General features: G+C 35.4%; 2 protein-coding genes across 3 annotated transcripts in view; one reads left to right on the forward strand and one right to left on the reverse strand.

Moving 5' to 3' along the window:
• The window catches only part of LOC126750992 (tissue inhibitor of metalloproteinase), a 66,178-nt gene extending 49,030 nt beyond the window's left edge, over positions 1-17,148 (forward strand). For both annotated transcript variants that reach the window (XM_050460879.1, XM_050460880.1), the window contains 4 exons: positions 10,391-10,678; positions 14,296-14,381; positions 14,450-14,668; positions 14,975-17,148. In XM_050460879.1, the coding sequence (XP_050316836.1) occupies positions 10,546-10,678; positions 14,296-14,381; positions 14,450-14,668; positions 14,975-15,169 (633 nt within the window). In that variant the 5' untranslated portion in view covers positions 10,391-10,545 and the 3' untranslated portion in view covers positions 15,170-17,148. The remainder of the gene's footprint in view (positions 1-10,390; positions 10,679-14,295; positions 14,382-14,449; positions 14,669-14,974) is intronic.
• LOC126750940 (synapsin) overlaps positions 1-25,151 on the reverse strand; it is a 164,179-nt gene that overhangs the window by 97,309 nt on the left and 41,719 nt on the right. The window contains 4 exon segments of the mRNA XM_050460788.1: positions 17,233-17,337; positions 17,451-17,594; positions 23,232-23,303; positions 23,705-23,865. Coding sequence (XP_050316745.1) covers positions 17,233-17,337; positions 17,451-17,594; positions 23,232-23,303; positions 23,705-23,865 — 482 coding nt within the window.

Consider the following 25,151-nt stretch of genomic DNA (forward strand, 5'->3'; position numbering starts at 1 on the left):
ACATATGTACATGCATAAGTCAAGTAAACAAGCGAGCAACAAAAATAAACAGCGAAACATTGTCGCTGAAGTGGGCAGGAGAGTGTGTATATGTGTGTGTGTGTGGCCGTGTGCTTGTTTAAATATAGCATTTTAATATTTTAAATCTCCGCGACATGACAGCGTATTATTTGTAGTTTCTCATAAGGCAACTGCTGAAAATCGCGCCTAAGTTAATATTAAATATTTATTTTATTTATTGCGCTTAGTAAAGCGCTCGCAGCGGTCATGATGCGCTGCATGGAGGTGTTGCGCTGTTTGCTTTGGCATTAAAAAAATATTATTTCTATTTTTATAATTTTTTTTTTGTCTCACAATAAATGCTTCATTAAACAAATCGCTGACACGAGAACGCCGCGAAGATGCTGCGGCATATTTTGTATTTGTAATATGCCTGCTATTTGGTTGCAGACACGCGGTGGCGCAAGCGTTGGGAATGGTTAGACGTGACTGGGAATTGTTCGGGCGTTAAAGCATGAACACGAAACTGTTAACCAAATGACATTGTTGACATTTCGTGTCATGCCTGACAGCTCGTGATTTAGGTGCACAAGTAGGCGGCCGCTAATGCCTGCAAAGCGAGTGTAATATTTTTTTAGGTGAGATTATGAATTAGTGTAATCTGTAAGTTCGATCCGAAATAAATTGCCTTTCGAAATATTATGGCTACTTACATATGACAAAGTGCACTTTTCGCATTTGCCACCAATAACTCTCGCATAAGTAAAACGCAATTTATTAGCCAAAGCACTTACAGCTCATTAGTGGCGCTATTAAAACTGTGCGATATGCATAGCACAGCGCGGTATAACAGCCATATAAATTACTAATGCAATAGCGTGTTGAAAATATTTATTTGCATGAGTGCAAAATACTGCAATTTAACAACTCACACTAAAATTAATTAAAACAAAACCAATTAGTTTTACAAAACAGCCAGTAATTATCAACTTGGCAGTTCACTGGAAATTATGAGCACGAAAAAAATAATAAACATTTTTCACTTGGACTAACTATCAGATTGTTTCTAGTTATACCCTGAATAGAGTATATTAAGTTTGCCACGATGTTTGAAACGAAACGTCGGAGAACCTATACAACATATACATAAACGATCAGCGTGACAAGCTGAGTCGATTTAGCCATGTCCGTCTGGCCACACGTCTGGCAGTCTATACATAAGTATGTATATACGCGCACTAGTCTGTTAGTTGTAGAGATATCGACCTGAAAACTTGCACACGTCTTGTGGTCACCAAGCAGCAGCTCATTTGACAGAACCGCCAATAACGAACAAGTAAAGCATATGTCTGTCATACAAACTGACCTGTAAAAATCAAGTATTTGTATGGAAAACTTTTTTAACTGAAAAGTTATCTTCAAGAAATTCGGCATAAATTATGATCTAAAGCCTTGCCACAATCTTCGAAGAAATTGTTTAGATAGGACAACTATATATACCGTAGTAGCCAAACAAATTCAAGGTTCGGAATCAAGTTGTTGTACGGCAGACTTTTTTATTTGACGAGATCTCTTCACAAAATTTCGCATGGGTTATTGTCCAAAGTATCGCTACAATATAGGAGTAAATTGTTTAGATCGGACCACTATAGCATATGGCTGCTATACAAATTCACTGATCAAACTCAAGTCCTGGTATGGAAAACTGTTTTATTTGACAATGCATCATCGGGAAATTCGGCACAGCTTATTATCTTAAGTATCTCTGTAATCTTAGAAAACAATGTTCAGATCGGACGACTATAGCATATGGCTGCCAATCAAACTGACCGATCAAACTCAATTTCTTTTATGGAAAAATGATTTATTTGGTAAATTTATCGTCACAAAATTTGGCACGGATTATTATCTCAGGTGTGACTACAATCTCCGAAAATATTGTTCAGATCGGACCACTATAGCATACAGCTACCATGTAAACTGTCCTATCAAAATCAAGTTAATATCTTTTCATAACTATTTACTATATAAATAAAAACTGCACTTGTAAAGGGTATTATATTTTTAATATTTTTTCGTTTTATTTGCATTTAGTTTTGCGTTATTTTGCATTCGCCACACACAAAGGCGCAGCTAAATAGCGCTGATTGCGGGTTAGAGATCAGCGACCAGATCAACGCGATCAGTATATGCTTAGTGCATATACATACATTAGCCGCAGCACACTTGGCTACATACATACACATGTATCATCTACGTATATTTACATTTGCAGTTATGCACTTGGAAATTCTCACATTGCACATTCGCATTCACCTTGCGCGCCTTTCAGCGGCTCTTTCATTATGCTTTACGGTTTTATTTGCAAAATAATGCACCGCAATCAATTCACTAATCTCGCAGTAATCACACCATTGTAAGTTAGTTGCTGCTTGTTCATTTAGGCGATTGTTTATTTATGTGCAATTTACAGTTCTGCTTTGAGTTTGCTCACTGATCGATTGATAGCCGCTGGAAATGTGCTCAGTGATCGGGAGGCGATCGTGACTTTGTTGATGATTTCTCCTTAGTTATTGCTTTATTTTAGTTTATTTTTGGAAAGTGGGAAATTTCTGGAAATTGTTGCGCCAAGAATGTTGTAAAATCTCAAAAAATAACTATTTGTATATTATATGTGTATAAGTTCTCAGATCTGATGTTGTTTTAAGGTATTTTACTAACGTCAAAGCGATGAACTGTTTATCAATGTATCGAATATAAACTTCTACAGAAATTTTTTTAATGGATCAAACTTTTTTGCAGTTTGAACATGAAGCTTTTCGCACAAAAGTCGATTTAGCAATTTTCGTCGGTCTGTATGTAGGCGTCCCTCAGTTTTTTATATAACGATCTGAATTTTGTAAAAGTCCTTTTCTTCACAATAAACTGCTTATTTCTCGTAACTGTCGATATTAGACCAGTATTTATTTATAGATCAAAATAAAAGTTTTATATGGAGAACTTATATAACAAGACATTCATGTTAAAAAAATTTGGCAAAGAATATCTATTAGTATTCCGCAAATTATTCATATCGAGCCAATCGCACCATGCAAACTGGCTAAGTAGGTGTCGACATAGCTTCCGCTTAATAAGGATTTATGCCTCAATAATACCCTACTGTCGAGAGCTCTCCATAAATTGCTGTTTCAGACTTCCCGACTACTACAGTGTATTCCAGGCTGAGGTCGCAGCCATCAAGGTAGCAGCAGATTTGCTACCATGGAGTGCATCCACCTTCTGAGAGGTGACCTTGGGCCTTGAACTCATTCACAGTGCGTTCAGGGTTGGTCGAAGAATGTCTAACGTCGCTATCTGTAGCAGCTAGAGTTTTTGTGATTAGACTGGTATGAGTGCCGGGCCTCAGCGGATGAGTTAGCAAGGAAGGGCACCCTAGAATCATTATCGGTAGAATGGGAACGGATCGGTGCTCCTGTATCCTCTTGTGTTCTACTTTTAGATAGCTGGGCAACGTGGATGCTTGTCCAACGCTGGGCCAGCATCGGTACTTGTGCGGTTGCAAAAGCCTTTTGGCCCAGTGATCGCAGGAGATCGCAGGAAATCTAGTGATCTCTTTGCCCTCAGTAAGGCTAACCTCTCATTAATAGTGAGACTCTTGACAGGCCACTGTCCTATTGGCATACAAGCAGTAAGAATGGGTATCTTACTGAATGCCGACTGTAGAAGCTGTTTGGAAGAAGATGCGTTAGACACAAGCCAGCACTTCCTGCTTGACTGTCCCCCGTTAGAGTAGGTCAAGATATAGACACTTGGGGACGCATACCTTCGGACTTCCCACCGAACTGGCGGGTGTTGAAATTAAGCGTCTGTGTAATTATGTATTGGCTACAAAGCGCTTCGCCAATCTGTAAGTCCGAACACGGGAGTTCTTTTTCAATGGCATCACAAAGGACTACATTATTAGTCTACGTGTGATCTTTGATCAGCCATCTAACCTAACCTAACCTCAATAATACTCGGAGACTATCGGTTGCTCACAACAAGTTCTACTTACAAGAAAAAATTTGTGAAAGTAACCTTTGTGTATTGTATTTTAATAGTAGACACGATAAAAATAGTAATAAATAACTCGATATAAGTATTTTACTGAATAATGACCAAATGGCTTTGAGACTAATCCAGAGGACGTTGAAACATTGCAGATTCTCTTGATTTCATAGTGACGAATATTCTCAAAACAAAAAAATGCAACTATAGATACAAACAAGTAATGATCAAAAGGCTGTTGAAAACTTTAATTTTGGAAAAACAAAGTCGTTTTTTTTTGTGAAAAAATTTGCCCTTCTTTGAACATTGCACCCTTGCCTTGGACAATAATCTATGTAAAACTTCGTGAAGATATCTCGTCAAATAAAAATAGTTTTCATGACAGGACTTGATGGTGATGAATCAGTTTGTACGGCACCTAGGTATATGCTATAGTGGTTCGATATCAGCAGTTCCGACAATTGAGAGGCTTCTTCGAAAGAAAAGAGCGAATGCGAAATTTCCAGACCGAGATCTCAGTAATTAAGGGAGTAGTTTCGTATATAAAAACATACGAAAACAAGTAAGGAAGGGTAAGTTCGGGTGTCACCGAACATTTTATACTCTCGCATGATAAAGTGATAATCGAGATTTCATTATACGTCATTTATATGTTTTTCAAATACCGTATTTGTGTATTCCGCTATCATCATTGGTTCCTAATGTATGTACTCGTATTATACAGAGAAGGCATCAGATAGAATTCAAAATAGCGTTATATTGGAAGAAGGCGTGGTTGTGAACCGATTTCACCCATATTTCGAACATGTCATCAGGGTGTTAAGAAAATATGATATACCGAATTTCATTGAAATCGGTATAGTAGTTCCTGAGATATGGTTTTTGGTCCATAAGTGGGCGACGCCACGTCCATTTTCAATTTTTAAAAAAAGCCTGGGTGCAACTTCCTTCTGCCATTTCTTCCGTTAAATTTAGTGTTTCTGACGTTTTTTGTTAGTCGGTTAGCGCACTTTTAGTGATTTTCAACATAACCTTTGTATGGGAGGTGGGCGTGGTTATTATCCGATTTCTTCCATTTTTAAACTGTATATGGAAATGCCTGAAAGAAACGACTCTATAGAGTTTGGTTGACATAGCTATAGTAGTTTCCGAGATATGTACAAAAAACTTAGTAGGGGGCGGGGACACGCCTACTTTTCCAAATTCCGCCATTTTGTGGGCGTGGCAGTTGGCCGATTTTGCCCATCTTCGAACTTAACCTTCTTATGGAGCCAAGAAATACGTGTACCAAATTTCATCATGATATCTCAATTTTTACTCAAGTTACAGCTTGCACGGACGGACGGACGGACGACGGACAGACGGACGGACGGACAGACAGACATCCGGATTCAACTCTACTCGTCATCCTGATCACTTTGGTATATATAACCCTGTATCTGACTCTTTTAGTTTTAGGACTTACAAACAACCGGTATGTGAACAAAACTATAATACTCTCCTTAGCAACTTTGTTGCGAGAGTATAAAAAACTAAAATATATATACGAGAAGATTAAAGCAAAATCTGTTTTACTGGTTTACTGGTCCGAAAAAAAAATTCCAAGAAAACATATGACGACACACATATACCCAAGTGTATTATATGTGTGAACCAGCCAGCTCGTGTAAACAATTATATTTGCTTCTAACGAAATTTATATTGCACCAAAAACATTATCATTAATTTAGCCACACATTCATGTTGAAATGCAGAAAACCGTTAAACAATTAGGCAATTATTAAAGGACAAAGAGCACAGCACACATTTGAATACATATGTATGTACATATCTATGTGTGTGTGCGTGTGTTTGGAAAAATGTATCCATTTATTTCAGCGGCAGCTCATTAGTTTAGGCAATTAGACACTTCCACAGACAGCTTTCATCAGCCACAATTGGCCGCCGAAAGACACAGGGGCAACATCTTGCAAGTAAATATGACGCACATACATATGTAAATATATGTAAATATGTATGTGCTACACATGTACAACATATCTGGGAGTCGGCAAATGAACGCTGGTGCCAAAGTGTCAGTCGACATAACATCTCCTTATGAATCTGACGCTTTGGTGCCTGTTTATGTAGCCACAAGCAAAGCAGTAAGCCGTTAAAATAAACATATAATATATTTGCATGTGTGTGGGTGTCTGCATATCAATTTATATTCTCGTTAATTTGCCACACGGTTATTATTTAACTGCAGAGATGCTTATACTAGTTACCGCATAACTTTTTATGGCCACATAACGGCATTTATGGTTAATACCGACAGTATGACTTTAAATAGACTATAATTAAATTTAAATTACATTTGCGGTTATAACCTTATTTTGATTACCAGTACACTCTCTACTATTATATTATTTCAGGTTTGATTGTTCAATTAATTGCGATTTTCACTTTTCATATGGGGAATATATACTATGAATTTCATTTTGTAGAAAGGGAAGGGGGTATATATATAGTATAAATACATACGTAATGTGTTTTTTCCACGATTTTTTTTCTGAATATTTGAAAATATACCGTTTCATCAAATTTGATCCGAAGCTTACATTTCATCTTCTTTTCACAACAGGTTTTAAATTTCACCTTCAATTCCGTCAAAATAATCAATCACAATCCCATTTTCTAAATATTTGTATAAGCCACTGCTGCGATGTTCTTCACTCCCTTCCTTTTCATAACTCAATTTGATTAGAATGTTCCTTAGAGCGATTACTATGATTACACGTCTCGCGAACTGTTGGAAGGAGATACGTTCGATGATAATGTGATACTTGTATATTTCGAGTTATATCCACTTATGAATTTCGAAATTTTAAAATTTGATATACAAGGTGCTTTCCAAAGTAAACAGGACTTAAAAAAAAAAAACAGAACATATGGTCTTTTCGGCAAAATCAATTTATTTTATTCAAAATAGTCTTCTTCTGCTTCAATACAGCTTTTTGCACGGTCCAAATGCATGTCGAACGAGTGTTTTAGTTCGTTGGCCGGTATGGCCGCCAGTATGCCGGTGCAAGCACTTTTGAATGACCTCTACGTCTGCATAACGCTTTCCTTTCATGAGCAAATGCATTTTTCCGAAAAGGAAAAAGTCGCACGATGCCAAATCAGGTGAATACGGGGAGTGGTTAATGGTTAAAGTGTGATTTTTGATGAAATAAACGGTCACAAGCGTCGATCGATGAGACGACGCATTATCAATTTTTGGTCGTCGGTCAATTTGTGCGGAACAAACCATGCACACACCTTTTGTAAGCCTAAAAGTTGAGTCAAAATGCGATAAATCGATATTTTGGAAGTTCAATTCCATTTCCATGAATTTCAATGATGATTTCGACTGATTTTTGATGAATTCACGCACAGTTTCGATGGAATTTCCGGCGATCACGGATTTTGATTGGCCCACATGTTGATCGTCATTTATGTCCTCACGACCACTTTAATAACGTTGAAACCACTCGTGCACTCTCTCTGCTACGGGATAGGCAATCATCGCCATAAACTTGGTTCATCAATTGAAACATTTCGGTAAAAGTTTTTCCAATTTTAAAACAAATTTTAATGTTGGCTCTTTGTTCGCATCCCATTTTCGCACCGATAACACAAATATACTGACACTTAAAACGCAATAACTTCACTTGCAATCAATGAAATGTCATGAAATTCTCACTGGACAATCGCTAAAGATTCTAACGCATCAGTCGACATATAGATGGCACCACCAGGCGGCGCTAAATTCAAAAAGTCCTCTTTACTTTGGAAAGCACCTTGTATATATCGCATTTACATGCATTTGGAAATATTTTCCGAAAATTTGATGGTGATCTGACAAATAGTTTCGGAGATAGGAGCGTATTTGTAAAAACTTAGTGTGACCGGCTCCCAAAAACTTAAGCGCTGCTCTCAGAGGCGCTGAAGAAAATTTTCCCCGATCAACTTTCGACCATCTCAATTACATTTGTCAGGTAAAAAAATCCAAGATTTTTGAAATCATACAAACGAATATTACCCAAATGTTCACACTATCCGCATCCCATTCATACAGAATACAGATGTATTCGAAATTGCCAAAACAGGGATCGAACGCATTACTTAAGAAATGTTGAGTGGTAATACGTTTATTCAAACCAATCTTTTGACGCGCATCTCAGTGATGAACTGATCTTTCTGGCAATTTTAAACTACTGTCGGCACGGCTCATACCAAGTATGTATGTATAGACAACGAGAAACAAATAGAAATTAGCAAACTTACGAGAATTTACAAAGTTCTTAAACTAATACCGAACTTTTGCAGAAATACCATATTAACTAGAATTTGTGATGGTTAAATTATTATTCCCGTTAACAAAAGTTGAAAGCGTTAAACTCTTGGCAAACACAATATAATGCACCATATCTTCTGAGAATTGTTATTGCGTTATTATTAAAGATAGTAACTAGATTCACAAACTTGTATATATTATGTGTTTGAATATGTATGTATGCACAAGTACTTTTATAGTCCCCGAGCAGAATAGTCTAACTGAGCATAAACTCAATACGACTTACGTAACTTTGTAAGTACTTATAGTGCGTATACGAAAATGATTGATGAGCAATTGTGTTTACAGCAGGAGAGCCAACATCTCAAGGATAACAACTTATTTGGGTTGCATATTTATATTTGTACTTCAAGTTGCTCACAGTATTGTAGTAATTTGTAACGATACTCAATTTATGTGATTAAATTTAGTAAGAGCTGGCTACGACGTTTAGAAGTGCAGATTTATTTGAGGATATACATATGTATAGTAGTTGATGGAAAAACGAACAAAAAACTATTATTTACGGCTTAAATCAAATCTTAAGAAAGCTGCTATTAGTCTATTAAAAGTAATAGCTTTGCTTCAATTTTAGTAATTTCCCAATATATAAGGACTTCATTGCTGAAGATTTATTGCTAAAATTTTCTAATTTTAGCTCTTACAGTCGAGGCCACTGCCTCTGAATTTCGGTGGTAAATTTTAATAATTTGGACTCGTTCTTGGATCGTATGTCTTTTTATGAAATAGCTAAACCTTACTGAAGAGAAATGTCAAAAGAGCGGGAAAAAATATGGCGTCCTTTGCGTTCTCTATCGATCTACTTTTGTGGCGTCCTTATTGGAAAACTCGTTATAATCCAAAGTGTCAAAAATCGGCTTAAAGCAAACATACCAAGAACAGTTTTATAAACACAAAATATAAAAGTAACAAAATCGATGAAAAAATATACATATGTATGTCTGCAGCAGCGCCACCTGCCTTTTCACTAGTACACTCGACAATGTGTTTAATAGAATATCGAACTTTGAAAGTAGCCGATCGCTTGATCTCTTATGAATGCTTCTCAATGAAATTAACAATATTTTCCACAAAAGTAGGTATTACATAACAATGTGTTTTAGTTAATATGAGCCACAATTTGCAGGAAGACTTATAAATCCGCCAGTTTTTTGGTTTGAGATCAAAATATTTCAGTAAGTCTTCTTAATTTTTCCAAAAAGTATTACTTAAACTATAACTTCATTTAAATAGTTTCGAAATTTAGTATTTTTCAGTTATTCCATGTAATTTTTCTTGTTCGTAGCATATTAATATTGCTGCTTTCAAATATTAGCCGATTTGTAGGAAAACTTATAAGTTTCGTAATCAATTTTGCTTGAACAAGCTTGCTTAAACAGATATTATTAATATTTATTTGGTTAAGCTCAAACGTATTTGCTCAAGACTAAACAAACAAATTTTGGAAACACAACTACAACCCTGTGTGAAGGTGTCGCCTGAAGCCTTCTTGAAATCACTTGTTCTTGTTTCGTAATACTTTGCGGTTTGCGCTTGACATGATGACATTCAAAACAAAAAGCAAACATATAAGTAAATAAATATGTATGTATGTAAATGACTACCGACTCAAAATTTTGTGCGGCGGTGGCAAACATTTACATATGTAAGTGATAAGGACACACTTAGAAAATGGTAAATGAAACAATTGATTTGACATGCTCAAGCTGATGGAGAGTGTTACATAAGTGCTGGAAAATAAATAATAAAATTCAAAATAAAATTAGTTTCAGTGGATTATACAGTTATAAAAACATTTTTATTCGCCAGCATAAATGTTTCTGACAACTGATAAGGGACTAGAAATCACACAACTTTTTTGCTGCAATTCGAATTAAGTTAATTAAAATAGCTTAGCAAACATTTTACAACAACACACTCAACAGAATACGGTACTATATTTATTCGTCTATTTATTCATTTCAGCAAAAGCTTCAAAACTAATCGGTGACAGTTACACACTCAACTCAAGGCAATAGAAAATAGCCCACCCGTCCACCGCTCGAAGGCATAGCGACACCAGAAAAGGCTAAGCAAATAAAGCAAATAGAAATCAAGCGCAAAATCAATAGCTGTCAACTATGGATGTTGGAAAATATTTGGGATTATTGGCGTTGATGCTGCTCTCGCTGTTGGCGCTCTACAGCAGTCCGGTGGAGGCGTGCAGTTGCATGCCCAGCCATCCGCAGACACACTTCTGCAATGCTGACTATGGTAAGTGGCGAGGAGAGTGGGTTTGGTATGCGTTTACAACGTGACTGACGGACAGCACGGAAGGATACAGGACTCGTAACCTCCTTTAGGCAGGAAGCCACTGTGTAAATATTACTGTAGCAAAATGTAGAGTATAGTAAATATAGGAAGGAAGCTGCTTCTGGCTTCGTTGTGCAGAAATAATACATTAAAGTGTGCCCGTACAAATTATATTATCTCATCATAGTCGCTTTAGAGTAGAAGCATAGCGCTCTAAGTGCGAAAAGGTGTCAAGATAGCTGAATGTTTTGTTTGTACGAGTGCAATTGGATATGCCTAGGTTTTTTTTATATTTTAGAATTAAAATTGAATGGTGTCTCACTCAAGCTTGATTAATATTTTGTTTTTATTAATTTTACGTCCAAGAAGATATTCACATTCAAGAAATCAATTAAGGAAATAATCGATAAATATCGATAAAAATAAGCGAAATATTTATTTATCTTTTTCATATAATTCAATCTAAGAAATATTTGTAGAAAATATAAACGAGTAATCGATAGATTTCGAATATAATCGATAAATGTCGATAAAAGTAAATGAAATTTTTATTTATATTTTTCTTATGATTAAGTCGGAAGAATATTTCTTAGAAAATTTAAACGGATAATCGACAAATGCCGAATAAAATCGATAAATTTCGATAAAAAGTCGAAATATTTACTTTTTTATAATTTGTTTTACAGTAAAATTTTCATAGTTCAGGAATCATTCGAAAAAATAATCGATAATTATCGATAAAAATTAGGCGATATTTGTCTGCTTATTTAATATTTGCAGAAAAGAATACTTTAAATTGCTACATTAATGGAATAAGTAAAATAAGCTACACCTGTCTTTAGGATTTGAACGAAGGAATACTTACAATCGATACTTTAATGGAATTAGTCAAATAAATGATAAATATCGAAAAAAAACTAAATCATTATCGCCACAAATTAATCGATTTTTTTTTTGTTTTTTAACAAGAACTAGCAGCAAGTATCTAGGATATAAATACGAAACTTTATTGGGTTCATGTGAATTTTAGAATTTACAGCTGTTAAACGGCACTACTTAATTTTAGAATTAATTTAGTGAGCTATCCGTTACTGGAATACACTAAAAGAAGATCCGTATCAACGCCATATGATATGAAATCATTTTCCAAAAATTTTTTGAGGAGCCCTAAGAAAATTAGATCCAAGGCTCTACATGAATTAGGTCCTGAAACTTGGAAAAGAATTTCCCAACTTCACAGTCTTTATATACTCGGTATAATTATCTTACTCGCATCTCGGTACAGAGGTTTCTTAACTCTAACACGTATTTCAAGGAATATCCAACAAAAAAATTATTAACTCTATTTACAAGAGAATACTATGTACAAGTATATCGAGATTTTGTAAATACCTTAAAATGTGTTTCATTCAGACAGTCATCGACTCTTCGAGCAGTCCTCGTATATTAAAAATACTTGCACGAGCCAATGCTTAGCAGCATTAAGACATTTTGCCTGCCTGCAGATTCGTTACAGGAAAATAATTTTCCCTATTTCCTTAAGCGTTTATAACCATTTGCAAAGGATTCTGAAGAAAAATTATATGAGCTGCGCTTGGATGCGCAAGCAAAGTTGAAGCTTCGAAGCGCTGTCTACGTTGGCGGCTTCTATAAGGAATCAACAGCTAACACTGGGGATTGTATATGTTGAAGATTATTGCGTTATTCTAGACACTGCTTGTTGTTACAGCTATTAGTTTCTTTTGTGCTTGCAGTTACTTCCGAGTTCTCCGGAACTCCCGAGACTAGTTAATCTGTATCGTTGCAGTTCGCAGTATTTTATTTGAATGAGAACATGCAACTAAATAAACATTAATATTTCTCTATTCTGTTGCTCTTACGCTGGGGAAATTTGTTGCTTAGCTTTGTTCGTTTTATGTAGTTTCTTATACATTTTAATCGGAAAGGTAGTGCAGGTGTACGTGGCGTATACTTGATCTGCGATGAAAATTGGAGAATGTTCGTAACGAGAGGTGAAAGCGTAATTGTAATACTATAATTTGTGAAACGAAAAGTATTAGCTTTAATTGATTGTGATTGTAAAACTGGTTGCCAAAAAAATAACTAGTGAATTTTTAACCAGATCTAAACTAGTTATAGATAATACACGCTTAATTCGAACCAAAAGATTCATTACAATTGGTTACTAATGATAAAAAAATTCTAACTAGTTGATAAATTGGGTTCTTTAGAACTTGCTAGACTCTAGTGACAAATAACACACAAATTCTAACTATTTGACAAAAAATACAAACTTTTTTCGAACTAAATTGAGTTCGTTAGAACTAGTTTGAAACTAATTACAAATGTCATGAAATTTCTAACTAGTTGATAAATAATACATACTTTTTTCCAACCAAATTGAATTCGTTAGAACTAGTTTGAAACTAGTTACAAATGCCATGGAAATTATAACTAGTTGACTTTTAATAACTTCAGAAATATAAATGGATAATGATAAAGGCTTAAATCGAGTGCAAAGAGGTAGAAGAAACTTGTTCATTTTTAACTAGTTCATAACGAAAAATCGATAATGTCAGCTTTATTTCATCTCAAAGTCAACAAGTTTTATAGCATCTTTATTCAACGTAAATAAGGTTTCTTCAAACTAAAAGTGCAGCTAGTTCATTCTAGACTACTTCGTATATATAAACTAGTTGCATATAAGATTAATGTATATCGTAAAGAGTTAATTTTTATTTTTAAGTGCCGTGGAAACGTCGTTGAAGAGGATATTAACAATCAATAAATCAATTGAAATAGTAATCGATATGTATCGATAAAAGTAAGTGAAATATTTATATAACTTCTATTTATGATTCGAACCAAAGAATATCTACAATTGCTATTTTAATCGATAAATGTCGGCCAAGAATCGAAAATTTTAATTTTTTTTAATTTTTTGACAATGAAAGGTTATCAATTCAAAAGTCAGTTGAAATATTAATCGATAAATATCGATAAAAATAAATCGATATTTGGCTTATTCTTTAATATGCGTTGAAAAGAGTACTTAAAATAGCTAATTTAAAAGAATAAGTAATCGATAAATCCAGATATCAATTGAAATAGTAATCGATAAATGTCGATAAAAATAAATTCGAAATTCGTCTTACTTTAATTTAAAATATTAAGTAATCGATTAATCCCTATACCAATTGAAATAGTTATCGATAAATTTCTCGAAAAAAGAAGCCATTTTCTCTTCTTCTTTAAAATTCGAAAGAGTACCTAAAATCGCTATTTTAATCGAATATGTAAGTAATCGATAAAAGTTGATAAAAAATCTAAATGGTAATCGATTATTATTTTTTATTATTTAGTTGTTAGAAATATTTTCCTGATTCAAATTAGAATGGTTCGAAACTAGTTTTGTATGAAATGCATTGCTTTAGGGGCATTAAACGATGTGATATTATGAATAAGGAGGCTAACTTGTAGCGAGAGCGACTGCTTAACACATCCATATCATTATCATAACTCACAAACCTTCTTTCACAAATTATTCAAAACTTCATTTGTTATTTTAAAATTTTCAGTTGTCATAATACGCGTAATGCGTAAGTCCCTCCGTTTAGTGCAAGACAACGTCGCATACAAAGTGGAAGTCAAGAAGTCATATAAGGTAAGTGAGCACTTAGAAAATGTATAAACCGCGAAAAGCAAGATATAAATTTTAAATTGTGTACGCAGATGAACGAAGCCGGTCACAAGCTGCTCAAGCACGGTCGCATAGTAACACCAAACTCTGATGCTATGTGTGGCATTAATCTGGACATAGGCAAGCTCTACGTGATTGCCGGTCGTGGTCCGTATTTGAACAGTTGCAGCTATGTTAAGGAGTACCTGAAAATGTCGGTGGTTGAGAGGCGTGGTTTTGCCGGCGCATATCGCAAGGGTTGCAAATGCTCGGTGAGTATTACAAAATATTTGCATAGACTTACAATTTACTACAAAAAGATTTGCATGGCTGGAAATGTACGAAAGAAACAATAGGTTAGGTTAGCTGAGCTGCTGATCGTGAAGAAACGATTATTGGTATATATGAATGCTGAAAATAAATTAAACACTCATGTATCGGCAAAGTGTTTGAATCCAATCACTTTAACATTTTACTTATAGCTTGTGAAAAACCAAAAACAATTTTGAAGTGCTACTATTTTCATTTTTCCCATGAGAACAAAAAATATAGTAATTAAAATTTTCTTCTTCTTACAGGTGCAACCCTGTTTCGGCCAAAGCTGTTTAAGTGAACACCAATCGGCAACCTCGTGCAAATGGTCGCCCTTCGCTAAGTGTGAGACCGATTACAGCGCCTGCATTCCCTCACACTACCGCACGCCCGAAGGCATAATCTCCAAGTGCCACTGGCGAAGAACGCCGGCATACAAGAAATGCATGTCCGATCCATAAATTGCATAACACATATGTACTAGTTATGTATGTATATATAAATCGAGGCAGTAAAAGAATTGAGCAAAATCGGCAAGAAATAGTTTTACACAAAAATTTGCTGCTTATTCTTCGTAGTTTAGCTGTATTTTACGAAATAATACTTATTTAATTTTAACATGTTACACACATACGTGTATACACTAAAATTGATATGTATGTATTGGTTGTAGTTGTACACGCGCAGCATTTCCATTTTGACATTTACAAATTTCATAGTTTCATTTAATTATTAAAATTTATTATTAATTTCAATTAATCTTTTTTAATTTATTATCAATCTTTTTAAGACTATTTTTTAATTTCTTTAAATTATTTTTAATTTTTTTTTACTTTAATTTAAAAATATTTAAATAATTTTTGTTGTTTTGAGATTATCTTTTAATTTCTTAGAACTGTTTTTTCATTTTATATTTAATTTAATTTAAAAAATTTCAAATAATTTTTGTTTTTTTTTGTAATTCTTTAATTTTAAAATTAAATTTTTAAATTATTCTTTTTTCGGTATTCTATTTAAAAAAAAAAATTGTTTAAAAATATTTTAATTAATTTTTCACTAATTAGGTTCACTTACGTAGGTTGCCTTTTATATTTCGGGATTAGGCAACCCTAGTGTTGCAATCTAGCAACTCACAACTTCGTCGTAAAGCTTGGCATTTTTAATGTTATACATACTAAGAACATTTTGACGTACGAACGCTATTTGTGTTGCTTACAGTAACTTGAAATATGCATTCCGGCCGGACAAAAAATAGAATCAAACCACACTTCGAGCGATTATTTGTTACAACTTGTTGATTAACTTATCAAGATTTGGCCAGTGTTTATCGATTGTATGGTGAATTCAGTCGAGACTCCAAGACGGATTTCGTGAAGGTCTTCCAAAATCGGTTGTTGTTTCGAAAACTATTGATGCTGTGAACAAACTAATATTAACAGATCGTCATGTAACCTATTGTGAGATGGAGGCAACTAAAGGCATTAGTGGGACCAGCATACTGGTATAAAGCCATTGCATGGGCTTTTGACTGTGAAAAAAAATTTCACGTTTAATCCCACACAATTTGTCGATCGCTCAAAAAAGGCTCGTATCTATTGGTCGTGAGAAATGTTAACAAAATAAGATAGCTGTGCTTCGAAATTGATCTATGACATCGTGACAGGAGATGAATCGTGGATTTATGTCTATGAGCCTGAAAGTAAACTGCAGTCGACCGTATGGGTATTTAAAGATGAGCCGAATCCAACAAAAGTGGTTTGCGTATGAAACTCATCCAAGCAAACGGTTGCCTGTTTTTTGGAAATACTGGACATGTCGCAAACATCTAACTCGAATAATAAAGAACATTAAATTCTGAGTGGTATACAATCATTCCAAGAAATCAGAAAAGCCAGCCGACGGAGAAGAATTACTCTTTACCACACAATGCAAACTCTCACACATCGACCGAAACAACCGCAATTTTGATCACTCAAAACATCGATTTGATGAGTCATCCTCCGAATAGTTCCGACTTTGGACCGAATGACTTCTTTTTATTTCCCAATGTGAAAGATAAACTAATAGGTAAACTTTTTCATCACCCAAAGAGGCGATTTTTGAGATACCTTAATCAAAGTGGCAAAAGCGCTTCGATAATTGGTTCAAACGCATGCGAAAGTTTATAGATCTTAATTGAGAATATTTTAGAACACGATAAAGCGATTTTCGATGATTAAATTTTGTTTTCTTTACTCTAATCCCGAAATATAAAAGGCAACCCACGTACTATAGCACATTTTAGGTTCACATTTCCGCACGAGTAGTTTTATTTTTTTCCACATCTTCTCACTTATTCTTTTACCCTGTATTTCTTCACCTAATTAGAGCTTTAATTGTATGTACATAAATATATTATTAACTGTTATTTGTATTTATTGTAATAAAGCCACAAATAATACTTGTTTATATGTGTAAAAAAAAATTTACGAAAAAGTCGAATTTTATTGCAAATAAATTTTTAGAGAAGTGAAAATGTACTTACCAAATCCCTAGCATTGGGGAAGAAGGTCTGCTCGATCAGTGGAAAAGCGTCGCGACCCAAGCGACGTTGCAATTGCAGCAAGTGAGCAAATACCCAAGGTTTGTCCTGAAATAAATATTTTTTTCACAAAAAAATATTGAAAAATATGTAAGGTAAGCAGTAAGTAAGTACACTCATAAAAAAAAATTCAAAACCAATCTTCATCATATGCTACACACCTGAAATTGATAAATCGAGTGCAACGAATTAATGCTGGGCACGCCGCCATACTTGAGCCCGATAATGGTCGAGCGATAGTCGTTGGAACCGTCGCGTGGTGGTTGGCGTATCAGCACAAAGTCCGGTCGGAATGAGCGTGCCACCTGTTGAGAGAGAAAGAGTGTGTGAGTTTCAGCAAAAAGGCTTGCAAATAAATAATTATAGTTGTTGTTAAAACCGTCGTGAAGTTTGCTTTCATGTGCGTGAGTACCTAATGTGTCCCTGCTGAAATCCTTGAAATCATTTATGCAATGTAAATGTTCAATTTGTAGATAAAAATACAATTAAGCCTGCTGGCAACGCACGTGAGAGCAATTAAATGTGATATTTCTCCCAAAAGGATTACTGTGGGAGTTAAAATAAAAATAATTGTTGTTCATGCAAGCGGATTTTACTTAACATTTAAAGTGTTGGGAAAGTTTAGGTCTAGGAAAAAGAAATCTATTATTTTTACATCAAATTTTAGTTTTTATTTAGCATGGTTCATGGGTCTGATTTAAGCCAAATGTACTTTGATTTCTTCGGTAACTTGTTGCCATTTTGAAGATTTCATATAAACACTCATCCTTATTTGTAAAAACACTGGCAACAATCGATATTCAGATGTTCTCCTGAGCAGAATTTTTCATCTGCAAAGTCCTCAACCATAGACAAGAACAGATAGTAATAGAACGCTTTAGTGAGCTTTTACCGATTTACTATATGTGTGTGCTCTTTTTCTCTTTGAACAGAATGGCCCTCCTATTAGAAAAGGCTGTCATCTTATGGAAGATTTATTCTTTTTAGCCTCTTATAATGTAACCTAATCGCTCTTATACATCAAGGTATACGCACTACTAAAGACCAATCTATTGGAAAAAATAGTGCATTATTTTTATCTTAGTAGTCTCTAATCTCCAACTGAGTTATTGTGCTTCTTCTTATTCTCCTTTACTGGCATTTTCTGCTTTTTTAAATATTTTGTAATACCATAGTAGTCTCTAATCTCCGACTTTGACGGCCATCAACATCAACTGATGATCAAGATGTCAATAAAATAAAAGAATTGGTGCTGGATAATCGACTATTAATAGTCAGAGGTCTTAAGGTATCGTTGGAATATGGGAAGGATCAGTGAAAACCATTTTGAAAGAACAATTGGGCCTAAGAAAAGTAAAAGCATGATTGGTTCCAAAATCACTCAATGTTTTCGAAAAACAGCGTCGCGTTACCTTTGTGTAACAATGCTTTCTGACTACCAAGATTTCAATCCGACCTGCCAAACGGTTAACAAAGAATACTATTTGACTTTTATGTTCCGTTTGGCGGAGCCATTCGTAGAAAGAGTCGGGCCGACAACTGTTGGTTTTTGCACCAGGATAATGCGCTGCCGCATGCTGCGTTGCTTCTCAAACGACCGCTTCGAGGAAACCGTTTTGAGTCAATTACCGACATTAAATGTGAATCGCTACACGCATTGACTTTGGCAACTGTTTCGAGGATTGGAAAAAAGGTTGGAATAAATGTATTGGGACCAATGTGGATAACTTTAAGGAGTCGACATACATTTTTTAAAATAAATTAAGAACTTAAAAATTTTGAAGATAGTCTTACTTTTGGCCATAGTAGTATTACACAAAAAAATCTAAAGTTGAAATACCTGGGAACTGAAATTACTTTTCTTGTAGATCTTGTCGAGCAAAACGAGAATCCAATTTTGTAATTTCAATCCTAAACATCTCGACTTTTCTTGTTTTTACCTAATATTATCCCATATCTTAGCTAATTATCAACCGTTTCCTAATTTAGAAACGTTTTAAGAAAGAAGTAACTTACTTTCGAATGATATGTAGACGCCGTGATAAAGTTTAAGGGGTTACATGGTTTACAGGTTTCAAAAATGTATTATTATTATTTATTTATTGTTTTATTAAATTTTACAACACTTCTAGAATATTATCCCAAATTTTCAAGCTGATCCGAGTAATAGTTTCGGAGATACAGCCTTGAGAACTTGTGCGCTCGAGGCTAGCTAGACTAAGTGCCGTCTTTCAACGCATTTTTCTCGAAAATGTGTTTTGGAAGTCGGTTGGCTTTGAATCGACTACCGATTTTCATGAAATTTTACACAGGTCTTCGAGATACAATTCTTAAAACTTGGACGAAGGACTTTTTTTCGATCACAACTATTGGAAAAAAACAAATGTCACGAAGTTTTCATTGAAATTTTCTGTTTTTTTTTTTTAATGTCCCCCAAAAATCCAATTTTCAGTTTTCTTTCCTTCGTCCAAGTTCTAGGATAAGGTTTTAACTAACTATATTTTCGTTTTACATGATTATATAAGGAATTATCCTGTCAACGCGTTCGCATCTTTTTCCGAAGGGTTTTATTTTTTAGCCAAATTTTACGTCTTTATAACTCATATAATGTTTTATAAAAAATTGTAATTGTTTAACAACTTCGAGCATTAAAATTAAATTAGTCGTTTTTGAAGAAAAAAGTCTTGAAATCGGGTGATTTTTCCATGTTCAGAAGAAGTGCTACTTAATTTCAATAAATTTTCTTTGGATGATGATCGAATTGGATGATCTTTATACTTATATTGTATGTCTTTTATTAATTTGTTTAAATGAAATTTTTCAAAAATCTGGTAACCTTCTTTCAAAAATAAAACTAAAAAACAAATTTCTTAGAACTGACTAGTTTAATTTCCACATTGTAGCATTTTAGTTTCTAATTTTAGTAAAAATTGTAAAGAGCTGACAACTCCTTTTAAAAATATTCGAAACTGTAAATCTTCGTAAAGCTATTTTTTATGCTACCCATACTACAATAACTCGTTCGTCTAGAAATATGCTGAAGAAAAAAATTTAAAGAGGCGGCAACTACGCGCAAAAATATTTTTCATTTTAGATTAAAAAATTGTTGCAGGCGACGAGTTTGCTTAGCTGTTTTAACAATTTAAAAATTAAATATTTATTTAAAATGCTCTCTAAGTTTCTCATAGTTATTTCTAATACCGAACTTTTTGATTACACAAGCACTAATACAAAGACATTCTAGAAAGAAATGTGTACGCATTTTGTCATCAAATAAGTGTGAAGTACCAATTAGTGCGCCAAGAGTCCACAAACAGATTTATATGCATTTGCTTATCATAATAAGCACGCATGTTTATAAACAAATGATTTTATGTCGCAGAACACTTGTTTCCGCGCAGCTCGCCAGGGGCCCATTATGCAAACACGCATACATTTCTGAGTAAATCATTAATGGCGGTGACCTTCACAGTCGACGTGGCAGCGAGTGTTCAGAGAAAAACAAACTTGCCAGCCTAATTGCCGATAAGACTTGGTATGCATACGGTTGCATGAGCACAAAGCTTGGTTGCTAAAAAGAAGTAATAAGGTTTTTATAAAATGAAAATATATTACATAATATATGTATTTGAAGGAGGATGGAGCTATGTGTAGAATTTCACACATGTGAGGAAAGTTCTCTGAGCGCCATTCACTTGAGAGTGACCAGCAACGATTCTTTTACATATGGCTCAAGTAGCTCACCACTTCGAATCTCAGACCAAGTGTTCTCTGGGTAGCCATTTGAAGTCGAACTTAAGTAAGAAAGCGAACCGAATCATCCCTCTACAGGATTGAGACATGGGTTTGCGACCCGCTACGTAAAAAGCACTACTAATAAAAAGAAGAAAAAAGAGGATCGACACATCCCAACTCTTTGTCGATTTTAAAGCCGCTTTTGACAGGACGAAAAGGAATTTTATATCGCCGCAAAACTAAAACGGCTGTGTAAAATGATTTGGAGCAATACCAAAAGCTCCGTCAGTATCGGGAAGGACCTTTCCGAGCCGTTCGATACCAAATGAAGTGTCAGACATGGCGACTCTCGATTTTTTAATCCACTCCGGGAGAAAATAAGAGGCATGGACTATGACAAAATCTTAAGAGTCCGCGTAACGAGTTTCTAGAGAAAAGTTCTGCGAAAGATTTATGGTCCTTTACGCATTGGCGACGGCGAATACCGCAGTCGATGAAACAATGAGCTGTACGAGATATACGACGATATTGACATAGTTCCGCGAATTAAGAGACAGTGGCTAGGTCATGTCGTCCGAATGGTTGAAAGCACTCCAGCTCTGCGAGTATTCGACGCAGTACCCGCCGGGGGAAGCAGAAGAAGAGGAAGACTTCTACTCCGTTGGAAAGCCCAGCTGGAGAAAGCGCCAAACAGCGAAAAAGAAGAAGGACAGGCGAGCTGTCGTATACTCTGTTATAACCGCGTATACGGTATCTACGCCAATAAAACGAAATTGATGATCATATGCAAATTTAATCGAGATGCACAAAAGAGTCATAGGTTTTAAATGGATAGAAGTCCAATCATTCCGCAAGGCCTGCATTCAGTCACTTTTTCCTACTAAGAAATTATCACTTGGCAGTCACTAAAAAAGTAACTGACAGAAGAACCCTTATCTTAAACTACTTTAGAAAATATGTTTATATATTTTCTTTCTCTCAGCAGTCAGTTCATGGGTAACAACAACGCATACCATAAATAGTGAAGCAGCTCGAGCAAGCATCACGGACCGATGTGCTGGACGACTCGGAATTGTATGAACTCCAAACCACCAAAAGTTGTGTGAATATGGGATCCAACTAGTCTAGAGTGTAACTCATGCGCACAACTGAGCTACATGCTTTCATCAGGGCTTCCTCCGGTTGTAGTAGTTTTTTGAGCAGACGTTATTCGAAATTAGTACATGTAATAATGCTCAACACTTTTAGCCGGCTCCAAAGGCTAGTCGAAGAATAATATCGACAATATCTCCTCGACAGTCCAGTTATTGCTAAGCTATTTGAGAAACATCTTGAATGTCATACCTTTAGTCAACAGAACGGGAGTTCATTCCAACTATTCCATAAGATTTTGTAATCTCTGTCGCACTTGTCAACTCAGACACTTAATCTATGTAGTAGTAAAATAGTAGCTATTCAATTCTACTATTTGACCTAGCGGTTCTGAACAACAACCAATAAAACTCCCAACGAGTCTACAGGTATTGTGTAACCATTGTTTTATTCTATTATATATATTAACTACAAAGTCTCGGAGTTCGTAGACATACTTGTATTTACATTTAGTTTTATGACACATAGTTCTATAGAAAAAAATCGAATTTAATTTAAGCGAGCGGTACTTCTACAGTCAACGTATTTGACTACTGCAATCCGTTCCTCATCAGTTGTCATATATTAAAATTCCGACCTATAATGATCCGGTTGTATGATATAAAAAAAATTCTCATGGAAAGAGGTATGCCCTATATCCAATCTCTTGGTTTCCTTTCGTTGGTCAGATTCGGACCCGTCTTAATGTAGACATATGTATATAATTTATCACGGAAAATGGAAATAAATGCGCTTGAGTGGCTTCGCTGCAACTGCGAGCATCATAATGAAACTAAAGTCAAAGTGCAAACAAAGTTCACAAAGGCCCAGACTAGGCTGAGTGGTGGAGCTTTACGAACATAACGGACATATGTATGTATGTATGTGGGCCAAACATGAATGATGGGGCAACATTTACTCAACTTGGTCAACAGGGAGCAATTAAAATGCGAGCACGCATTCACATACTACATACATACCTATATACGGTACTTTCACGCATGCCAGCTCATATGTTGCATGCGTGGATAAGAGGCATAACGGTTTAAATCAAAGTTTATAGTTCAGTTACTCACCCTGGTGCCGCCACGGTAGACAGCCATGGAAATAATGGGTCCAGTTTCGGCGCTGGCAGTAAGCGAAATGTCCTGCAAATAAACACACACACACACCCATACAAAAACGTTACATTTTATAATATGTGAGGCAGCAAGCGGCAAACGGAGGTTGGAATGTCGTTGCAAGTGGCAAACGCGTGGAGAATCGAGGTGTGAAAGCGCAATTAGTCCGGCGCACACATACTCACAACTGCTCGTTAAATATTTAGCGCGCAAGGTCAAAGGTGAAAGTGCCATCAAAGCAAAATTTGTAAAACAAAAACAAAAAAATGGAATTTAAGTGAGAGAAAAACTAAACAATTGTCCACCAGTGGGCGCATGTTTGCTGTAGGCCAGCTAGGCTGCAGCATGACGCACGAGCCACACACTTTCGGTTGCAACAGACATTTTAAAAATTTCTCGGTCGCCACGCGCTTGTTACAACTACTCACCCGGAACTCAGCTTGCTCCACGCGTATATCGAAATCGCCATGTAGCCGCTTGCCGCGGAAGTACTTCGACCAGTCGGTGTTTTGGTCGTCGAGTACGAGCAACGTGAAGTACTTGTCCTTGTTGAAGGTTGGCGCCCGTGTGGCACTCTGCACCGCAGCACCTATATTTACATATGCATTTTTAATGAGACTTCATTAGTAGTGATTAAGCTAGTGGTTGGTTGTTGGTTAATACCGGTGTTCTCAAATTTACGCAAAAAATTTGTGAGCGTTTTATAGGATTACGAACTTTTAATGAGCGCAAAAGTTTTGACAATTTAATGTCGGCAAAACAACAAGTAAGTGAGTGCGGTTATGCGCGAAAAGTAGCTAATTTTATTAACAGTTAGGAAACTATTTAATTGCGTTGAGTAAGAGTGGTTGCCGGTTAATATGAGAATATAAGAGAGCAAGCTATTAGAGAGCTTACAATGAATTAGTTATGGATAATATAGATTAAGAACATAAGTTTGTGAATAAATATAATTTACCAACTTTATTTTGCATTTAATGTCATCTGTTTGAACTGTTGTGATATTTAATTATATTGTTTTCTGAAATTGTAGCTTTTGAAAGGTAGAATATTAAATCCATTGCACAACCTAATAATTGTGATTAATACTTGGTATACTCTAGTGGATAAAATGCATCCTCAGATATGTCTCACAGAGCGCACCGAACGCTACTGCTGCGTTCATATTTCTTCAAAAATGAATTCGACATAATTGTGCAGTCAATAGATCTGGCTATAGAGCAATGGTTAATTACTTTTACGTGCTTGAATTAGAGGATGGGAATGTGGACCACCTTTTGTTCCAACAAGACTTGCGAGGCGCTACATGCCATATAGCCAAGGAAACAATCAATTGGTGAGCGAATTATCTCGTGAGATTTAACGATACCATAATCAAGCACATTAAGCCAGGAAGGTCCATAGACACGAAAATAGCTATAAGACTCAGAAAAATCTGAAATCACTTGGAAATTCTCGCACACGTTGACACGTTTTGATCGTATCTTTTGGGGCTTGGAGTCGCCAAACCAAACCTCATACATACATATGTATATGTGAGAGAGATGTGGGTGGGCGCAGAAAGTCATTGAACTTCTTTACCGACTGATTATAGTTAGAGAATATTGGTGGAGGGGTATATTTTCAGAAACTATATAACAAGAACCATTTCAGGCTTTCTGACTATAGCAACTGTATTATATCGTGGTTGTTGCCTTTAAGGTAACGGCGTATCTACTACTCCGGTTTGCAACCTCCTTCAGAGAAGTCACTATTCAGGTGTAGGTATAGTAAGGCGGCTATTGTTCTTACTAACTGTGTGGTCAAGACTAGTTAAAAAATGGTTAACCTAGCTAACAATTAACCGGGATACTTTGTGATAAGACTAATACGACT

Source organism: Bactrocera neohumeralis, chromosome 2, assembly GCF_024586455.1.
Source record: "Bactrocera neohumeralis isolate Rockhampton chromosome 2, APGP_CSIRO_Bneo_wtdbg2-racon-allhic-juicebox.fasta_v2, whole genome shotgun sequence".
NCBI lineage: Eukaryota > Metazoa > Arthropoda > Insecta > Diptera > Tephritidae > Bactrocera > Bactrocera neohumeralis.